Source organism: Lissotriton helveticus, chromosome 6 (genome assembly GCF_964261635.1).
Source record: "Lissotriton helveticus chromosome 6, aLisHel1.1, whole genome shotgun sequence".
Taxonomy (NCBI): Eukaryota; Metazoa; Chordata; class Amphibia; order Caudata; family Salamandridae; genus Lissotriton; species Lissotriton helveticus.
The window spans coordinates 290,982,598-290,992,420 of record NC_136067.1 but is presented as its reverse complement, the minus strand read 5'-3'; the positions used below and the strand labels follow the sequence as shown (position 1 = coordinate 290,992,420).

The 9,823-nt window shown below is 42.3% G+C and overlaps 1 protein-coding gene across 2 annotated transcripts in view; it reads right to left on the bottom strand.

Annotated features, from left to right (window-relative positions):
- Positions 1-487: 487 nt before the first annotated feature.
- LOC144762512 (b(0,+)-type amino acid transporter 1-like) overlaps positions 488-9,823 on the bottom strand; it is a 246,698-nt gene continuing 237,362 nt past the window's right edge. The window contains exon 6 of one of the 2 annotated variants that reach the window (XM_078647734.1): positions 488-802. In XM_078647734.1, coding sequence (XP_078503860.1) covers positions 572-802 — 231 coding nt within the window. In that variant the 3' untranslated portion in view covers positions 488-571. Of the gene's footprint in view, positions 803-5,336; positions 6,270-9,823 lie in introns of those variants that run through there. The other variant, XM_078647735.1, reaches the window with a different exon arrangement.

The following is a 9,823-nucleotide window of genomic DNA, read 5'->3' as shown; positions in this document are numbered from 1 at the left end:
ACATTGCCTTTTCTTTAGCCAACCAGATAAGGAAACTCCCCACATTTTCCCTTCTTTTTATACTTGATTTTCATACATTCTGTCATTGAGGATTATTTTTGTAGGTAGAATTCCCTAACAGCTGCTCTAACTTGGTGCAGCCCTTTTAAGGACATATGTGAATGTTGCCTCATATACTTGGTTTCAGTCTGTTACACTGTTGCAGTAATACCTGCAAGTTTTCTGATTCAGAAGTGTCAGTTTGACTCCAATGTAGGTTTCAATCTTTGCAAGAGCAAAATGGAGTGGATTAAACATGAGGATGAAGAACACAAGATGAAACAGTTTATGTTTACTGGGGGATACTTACCACCCTCTCGCTATCTCGAACTCACAATCTGGCAACTATCTTACCTCCAGCAGCTGTACCACTGATAAAATATTTGTGAATTCTATTTTGGTTTATAATGCTAGTGAAGCAAGATGACAAATGTACAAATCAACATCATTGCAATTTAAAGAATGATATAATTTATGTGCTCATATTGTAACTAACATACAGACTTTTACAGACCAGATTTAAGGTTTAATATTATACATTTCTATCTGTTGGAGCAACTTCCAGCAGTAACTGGAGTTGTAAAGTAGCCTTTTTTAAGAACTTTGGATATCGTTTGAAGTGAACCAATGGGATGTAAACAATGATGCCACTAAGAATGAACAGAACGACGTACAAAAACTCAATCTGAGGGCTGTCAATTATCGGCGCCAGCACAAGGTAAACTGCCGCAACAAGGAAGATCACGGGAATAATGATTGGAACCTGTGAAGGAAAAAGAAAGAAAGCATCAGAAAATCCAACACTTCAAGACAAACATTTGTGTGTATTATGAATGGTTAAGCCAGCTGCCCCTGTTATTGAAATATATAAAGTCCAGGCCAGGGGGGCTACCTTATATGGGGCTGAACTGTGGGGGCACTGTAGGCACTCTAACATCATGAAAATAGAACACAATTTCATGAGGCAATTATTGAGCCTCCTTCGTAGCACCCCCTTAGTCCCCCTCCATATGGATCTGGGTTTGCATCCCATTGATGAAGAGATCGCCATAAGGCCTATCACATTCTGGCGTAGGCTCTGGGCGACACCAGAGTTGTTTTGCTATAGAGCTGAACTTAGGGAGGTCCAATCTAGCCTAATTAATAAGAAAATACTGTGGCTTAACCACATAAGGTATCCCTGTACTAAGATAGGTAGGCAGGTCCTTTGGAAAACGCCAGAGTTAGCGTGCCCACTAATAGCCAGGTCAGATCTTGTGCGGCTTTATAGGCACCACAATCTAATAACCCTCCAAGAAAGGGCCACCGGTGGTCGGCTGACACTAGAGTTTCTTCAAGTAAAGACCGAATACAGAGAAGAACAGTGCCTGGATGTGCTATACCCCCCTCTGGCTAGGAAACTCTATATCCAATTTAGAATGGGGACCCTTCCACTATTCACGCTTACCAGTAAATGGGATATAGAAAACAAGGAAGAATGCCCGGCGTGTAAATATAGGGCAGAGTCTGAAATTCATGTGTTTTTTATCTGCCATGCATATTCTGTATCACGCAAACGATGGTTAGTCCCAATATGTAGAAACCTAGGGTTCAGGCACTGTCAATAGGCCTACAGGATATTAAAATACGATACCCAGCCCCTATTGTTATTGCCGTTTTGTGCTTTCTGAATGGTATGTGGCATAAGAGCAGGGGCTTTTTGAAGTGACTGTGTGGAGAGTTTTGCATGCCCCTTTATAACAAATTTATCTAGGTTTACTTAATGGGGCCATTTGCACTACTTCTCAAATTTACTGTGCATCTTATCCCAACAATCATCAGTCCTAAATGAATTTTACAAATGTTCTTTATTGATTTTAGGATAATGGTCTGCCATTATTTTACCTGTAACAAATGTAGATATATGATTGTACTGTCTACCGTCATTTATTTTTTATTCTTTCTCTTGTTGTTTTATTATTGTAATAATGTACTTCTATGGTCCGAGTTGGCCGAAATAAAGTTATTTACTGAACTGAACTGAATGTTTAAGACATCAATTTTGACTGGAATTCAACTGAGTGAAATCACCAAGAAATGCTTTACAAATGACAATTTCCATATTTATTGATGGTCCCTGCTATGTTTCAGGGTGTCTCACAAGACAGAGAAGCTCCTGCTTTGTGATGGAGCCTACCAGACCCCACCTCTTCTCACTTGTTACTGGGCGAGATAGAGGAGGGGTCAATACCTATAGAACTTCTACACTGCAATAGGCCTTGTGTCCCCTTTCGTAATACCACTTGCAGCACTGCCAATGCAAAGGGTATAAAGTGCTATGTATATTTTGTGAGTTTGGGGGGAAAAGATAGTTTTATAGTGTGATCTGGACTATGAACTTTAGCTCCTAACCAGGGATAAAGTGCCTGCTGTCACAAAGTAAGCAGAGTTAGTATTGCATATTTTTGCCATGGTTAAGATATGGTAGATTTAACTGTCTGCAAGTATGACACTGAGATGTTCGAGAACCTCCAACGTAGCTCGTTTGAAGTCCAGAGAAGAACAAGAGTTAATCCATTCATTACAGACAGAAAAGTTGGATTTTATTTAGATTAGCAGGATTCCATTTTTGTTCGATTTAGTTTTAGAGGGTGGTTAGACATTCATTTTTGGATTCCAATTAGGGTGATGGAGAGCAGGCATTTGTCATTCAGGGAGGCTATCATCTGGATATAGTAAACCAGAATCTGCAAGTCAGAGTAGGAGACATAATTGAGCCCTGTGGGACCGCATGTGGAAGGTTGACTTTACTGGATAGCCAACCCATGATTTGACCACCTGGAAGCAGTTCAAGAGATAGGCGATAAACCATAACTGTCTCCTAATGTTCATTCGTTCATCCAAGATGTATTGTGCGAGTGGTGGTTCACTGTATAAAAAACAGCTGAAACATTCAGAAGAATAAGAAGGAAGTAGTTAAGGAATCAGGGAGCATTGTCAGACACCTGTAGGGTAGCCACTACTGTGCTGCAACCCTAGATGAATCCAGGCTAGAAATCATCAAGGAGATAGTTCGCATGGATGTAAGGAGTTCGTTGGGAGACTCTGGTCCATTATTGTAGACATCTCAAAGCTAATTAATGTGGGAAATATAGCTCTGCAAATGTTGAATTAGCCGTCTTAAATTGAAACAGAATAGAAGAATTGAGGCACCTGCCTCCAATATTCTTATAGTCATCTAAGATGTTTTCTCTTTTCATTAACATCTTTTGAGAACATGGATAGTGAGGGTTTCAGCCTTTGCTTACTATTCAACTGTGCAAAATCATCGATCAAGACCTTTATGCAATTGTTGCATTGCTTAGTTCCAGTATTACTGTCTATCTGTGACTTGAAGGAGGGAAAAGTCCATTGTGCCGGCAAGAGCACAAATGTCAGTGTTCTTCGTGTCGCAGAATCACAACAAATTTTTTTCTGTTTGCCTAGAGGTTTTTTTCTGTTGGCCTTTGTTCTGTTGGACAAAGACTTACATAACAGGAATCTGAAACTGGTATGACCAAGCAGCTGTGATGGAGTTCTCGGTACAAAAGGGGGTGGTGATGGACGGAGCATCTGCAAATCAGTCTGACCCTGTGCCTTCCTAGACACCGGTCCTAGGAAGCTTGTTTCCGGTCCAGGGAAGGCATGGCTTGGCAGTTCGGGCTGGACTGTTCCCATGAGACACAGGGTCAGACTGATTTGCATATGGAACTGGGGTGGCAGAGTGGGCTAAAGAACGGTGATGGATTAAACCCAGATCTGTTGACTGGGTGTGAGTGTTTGATTGGTTCAGATGCTCTGTCCATCACCACCCCCTTTGGTACCGCTTTGTTCGCCATAACTTGGCAGGGTATGCTCAGGCGTGAGTCCCTTGCTCACTTTCCCACTGGATTCAAGCAAGCCTGGCTGAAGACGGCTGTAATGCCAGAAACCGGTCCTAGGAAGCTTGTTTCCGGTCCAGGGAAGGCATGGCTTGGCAGTTCGGGCTGGACTGTTCCCATGAGGCACAGGGTCAGACTGATTTGCATATGGCCATGTCTGAACTGGGGTGGCAGAGTGGGCTAAAGAACGGTGATGGATCAAACCCAGATCTGTTGACTGGGTGTGAGTGTTTGATTGGTTCAGATGCTCTGTCCATCACCAACCCCTTTTGTACCGCTTTGTTTGCCATACCTTGGCAGGGTATGCTCAGACGTGAGTCCCTTGCTCACTTTGCCACTGGATTCAAGCAAGCCTGGCTCAAGATGGCTGTAATGCCAGAAACCGGTCCTAGGAAGCTTGTTTCCGGTCCAGGGAAGGCATGGCTTGACAGTTCGGGCTGGACTGTTCCCATGAGGCACAAGGTCAGACTGATTTGCATATGGCCATGACTGAACTGGGGTGGCAGAGTGGGCTAAAGTACAGTGATGGATCAAACCCAGATCTGTTGACTGGGTTTGAGTGTTTGATTGGTTCAGATGCCCTGTCCATCACCACCCCCTTTTGTACCTCTTTGTTCACCATAACTTGGCAGGGTATGCTCAGACGTGAGTCCCTTGCTCACTTTGCCACTGGATTCAAGCAAGCCTGGCTGAAGACGGCTGTAATGCCAGAAACCGGTCCTAGGAAGCTTGTTTCCGGTCCAGGGAAGGCATGGCTTGGCAGTTTGGGCTGGACTGTTCCCATGAGGAACAGGGTCTGACTGATTTGCATATGGCCATGTCTGAACTGGGGTGGCAGAGTGGGCTAAAGAACGGTGATGGATCAAACCCAGATCTGTTGACTGGGTGTGAGTGTTTGATTGGTTCAGATGCTCTGTCCATCACCACCCCCTTTTGTACCGCTTTGTTCGCCATAACTTGGCAGGGTATGCTGAGACGTGAGTTCCGTGCTCACTTTGCCACTGGATTCAAGCAAGCCTGGCTGAAGACGGCTGTAATGCCAGAAACCGGTCCTAGGAAGCTTGTTTCCGGTCCAGGGAAGGCATGGCTGGGCAGTTCGGGCTGGACTGTTCCCATGAGGCACAGGGTCAGACTGATTTGCATATGGCCATGTCTGAACTGGGGTGGCAGAGGGGCTAAAGAACGGTGATGGATCAAACCCAGATCTGTTGACTGGGTGTGAGTGTGTGATTGGTTCAGATGCTCTGTCCATCACCACCCCCTTTTGTACCGCTTTGTTCGCCATAACTTGGCAGGGTATGCTCAGACGTGAGTCCCTTGCTCACTTTGCCACTTGATTCAAGCAAGCCTGGCTGAAGACGGCAGTAATGCCAGAAACCGGTCCTAGGAAGCATGTTTCCGGTCCAGGGAAGGCATGGCTTGGCAGTTCGGGCTGGACTGTTCCCATTAGGCACAGGGTCAGACTGATTTGCATATGGCCATGTCTGAACTGGGGTGGCAGAGTGGGCTAAAGAACGATGATGGATCAAACCCAGATCTGTTGACTGGGTGTGAGTGTTTGATTGGTTCAGATGCTCTGTCCATCACCACCCCCTTTTGTACCGTGATGGGGTTCTCAGCATACAGAAGCGTATACTATAAGATCTTGAATTACACCCTTATAATGCACTGGACTTTGACAAAATTTGGACTGAGAACGGAGAATAACACCTTAGCAGAGTTGTTGGAATTACCCCAGTGAAATAACAGAGGAAGATGCTGATTTCAGAAATTCTCAATTGGGTCATTACAGAGTCTAAGCATTCTTCAATTAAAGTTTTACTATCTCCAGGGAGTGGTAGATGAGATTGAGTCTGAGATTAGAGAGACTTATTGGCGGATATATCCAGAGATAGGCACTGAAAGGGGTGACAGAGAGAAAGGGGGTGCTTTCTGATGTCTAATGTGTTCTTGTAGATTTAGCTATACCACCGCCACATCTATGTATAAGGTCACACCTAAGGATGAAATATTGCAGGGAAGGAGTGTGTTTAACACGTTGTTAGAGGAGTCATTACGCCAGGTTTTTTTCAGTAGTAGGATACTAAGGTCAAACTTCGCAATATTGCTTGACTGTCGAGTGGCAGTTTTTTAATAAGCACCTAAGTGATGGGAAAGTGAAGTTGGTCACCGAGGGGCCTAGTCACAAACCGCACTTTGTAGTATGCTTAACATTACTACAGTAGTGCTACTCATGTACTACAAAATGCTAGTCACAAACCTAAATGTTGGGACCTCTGTCTCTGCTATCTTTTTTCCATGCTGAGGTTTTCATCCCATTTGGGAAGGTATCTGCAAACATAGGTACAAGTTTTAGTGGTAATTGTGCGAAGAACTTGCACAAATTGGAGGAGTTACTAGAACATGAGAAATACTTCCTACTAAATGAGAGGGGAAAGGGGGGGCAAGGAGGGATTTAGGTAGGGACAAGCAAATACTAACACCCAATCACAAAAGAGTAAACACAGTGTAATTCACAAACTGCACTTCTTAAGTTTTTACAAACAAAAAGAATCCAAAACAGTTCTAAATGTATTCCGGCCCACCTTGAAGTAAGTTCAGCATCGCACATGGCCACTCACAGGTACTGCAACAGACTTTCATAGAAACCAATGGAGGCAGGGACTTGGTGAGGGTGTTGAAATAATGATAATAATGATGATTTAAATTAATACATTGTATTTATTTATTTATAAAAAAATTAGTTTAATGATTTAATGTGCTGTGACTTTTTTGTTTAGGTTAAGAATACATTATTTTAAGTTATTTTACATTTTTATTGTACATTAAAATATTTTTAATATTTCTTTAATAATTATTTAACTTTATTATTTTTCCTAATAACTATAATAATTATTAATACTGTTACAGCGGCCCCACTCCTAGTTTTGATGAGGTGGAGAAAAGCAAGCCTGCACCTAGTAGTAAATGTACACTTTGAAATGGGGAATAGCAAAAAAAACACGTTTCTACTATGTGCAGTAGTACATTTACACAAGTACATCTAAGTGTAAACTAACTTTTGTGAACAGGCCCCAGAGTTCTTCAACAGTCCAATTGAAATTTGGATGTGATTATCCGTTTTCTTCATCTTAAGCATTGTCAAAAAACAGGTTGCTCTATAGATTGAGATGAAGGGGATAGATAGGTTGACTGAAGTTTACTGGCTCAGAGATGTCACTAGTGCAATATTACCTCTGTTTTATTATATGCATATTCAGCCCTGTGACCTAAGATGTATGTACATGCATGTATGTATGTGGCATTTCTATGGTGTAAACGTAGTCAAAAGGCAGTTGTACAAGGTCTAAAACAAGTATTATGTCAATTAAGGATTGGTGAGGCAGTCTGATGGTGTCCTGGCTGCGGGTGTGCTGATACCCACATGAAATGGTTAGCCTGTCTGCCAAATAAGCATCATGATTGCTATGTGAATGATGCAGTAGGTTTTGAAGATAGAGTGGACTGGCAATGGGAGCCAATGGATGTCCATCAGGATGGGGGTGATTTGGTCATATTTTCTCAGGCCCTGGAGGACACATGCTGCGGCGTAAAGGATGTCCTTAGAGAGTTCCAATGTGGGGTTTGGGAGACCATGTAGCAGAGTGTTAAAATTATCCAGATGCAAGAGTACGAGGGCTTGAACAGTAATTCTGAAGTTGCTTTCTGGAAGAAATTATTTTACTTACATTGGAAGAGAAAACCGGTATCAGGTCCTCTTGGCTTTTTTGGCAATGTGTTCCTTAAGGGTTAGTTTGGAATCCAAGGTGAATCAAAGTGACTTAGCATTCAATTAAAGTTGAGGTTTGAAGTTGTCAAGGTTAATGTCATTCAGCCAGGTGTGTGCTGTTTCTTGTTCTTGTTCCTGGCAATAACAGGAATTGAGTAATGGGTGGGCTGAGCTTTTTGTAGGTGCTGTACGTCCAGGTGTGGATAATCTACAGGCAGTGTGTGAGGAACTGAATGTCTGAAGAAGAGACTTTCAAACAGAGTTATGTTTATTGGTAAATCTTGATGCTGTTATGTGTGAGTAGAGCACCAAGCTGCTCCATGTACAGGTTGAAGATGACAAGGGACAGTATGGATCCCTGGCAGACTCAACATGTGATTTTGGGGACTGTGAACAAACTGGTGTCCACTGGAAAGGTAGGAGGAGGGGAACTAGTGAAGGACATTGCAGGTGCATCCTATTCGAGCCATTAGGGTACATAAAAGGATGGGTTGGTTGGTTGTGTCAAAGGCATAAAACACTAACCACTAAAGTAAGTAAGTAATAACATAATTTTATAAATTTACCACAATAAGGCTAAACTGATAGATGTTTTGTTGCTGAAACCAACAGCTCTGCAAAGAATACCTAGGAATCTAAGGAACAAAGAATGTGTATCTGAAAGGGGATAGTTTGGAATTGTTTTAAGTGTTTTCATTCACTCAAACTAGAGGGCTGTTCTCTTGTATTCTGGAAGGATGACCTCTGAATACAAAACCTATGTTTTAGAGAATGCACACAGCCTTGCAGGATGGCACAAAAGTGTAAGGATTGACATATGACAGCCAAAAGTACTCCAGCTCTGGTATACAGAAAAAAGTGCCATATATTAACAGATATGGAAGATTGTTTGTCTCTCCCCATTTCATGCAAGACAGTACAGCAACATTGGCTGCAGCATCTGGGCCACAGCACCTGCAATTAGCTTTAATGATAAGGTAGAGCGCAGTAATTGGTAATCGTGGAAACAACTTATGAATAACTAGAGAAGGAGCATCACTGAAGCAAATATTTGTTATGAACCGAAAGTATAACTATGCAACAACAATGCTGTAACAAAGGCTACTTTTATGGAGTGATTGTGGAATATCCAGTCAAGAGGCATGACGACAGATGAAGGTTACAGAATCTTCAAAATGACTACTGATAAAGAGGAACCAGTACCTGTTAGAGTTTGCCAATAAAATAATTGTGGTACAGGTCAAGAAACTGCCAGGCTTGGACAGACAACAGCAGGTGGTTTTAGGAAGGCTACCTGGCAAATTAAAGTGCTTACTTGAGATTCACAGTTAATGAGGGAATCCCAAATAATGAAGATTCCTCACTGAGCCAAGCTTATTGCTTATAAATCAATAAGGAAAATATTTATATTGTTTTTTAATTGAGTTCTTCTCAGACTATCTATAAAGAGGCATTAAGGCAAGAAAGTGTCCCTGGCATTAGACTTTGCTCTTGAGCAAACGAATAACAACACACGTGAAATCACAAAACATAATCCACAAAATAGTGGGGCAGATTTAAAAGCCCCTTGCATCACTTTTGCGCTGTTGTTGCGTCACTTTTGTGATGCAGAGATGGCGTAAAAGTTGCAGCCCATTTACAACGTGACGCATCTAGGGAGATGCGTCACGTTATAAAGCCCTGCGTGACATTAAACCGGGCCGTTTCCTAATCTTGAGTGGGACGCTTAGCTGAAATGCTGCTACATGAAAGATACATTCTTTAATTCAGTGACCATCTCCTGGCTGAGCCTTGATAGTTATTGACCTACGGATGTGGGATGCCATCCAGAGATGTTGATTTATGAGGCACTATTTTAAGAAGCCCCAACTGTGTTTTTACAGGAGTTTCATGAGTGAAGATATCTCTCCTGATACCGGGCTTTTTGACTTGACGACCATTAATGGGGAAAGTATCTTTTACTGCATATCCGATTGGAACTAGAGGGACCAGAGCTCAATAGTTCTTTCCCAGTAGTATTTTACCTGAATTCGTGCAGCGGCCCTCGATGTACATGAGGAGAATTTCTTTTACATCGTTTTCCATCTTTATCATGATAGGTCCCATTGCAAATTAT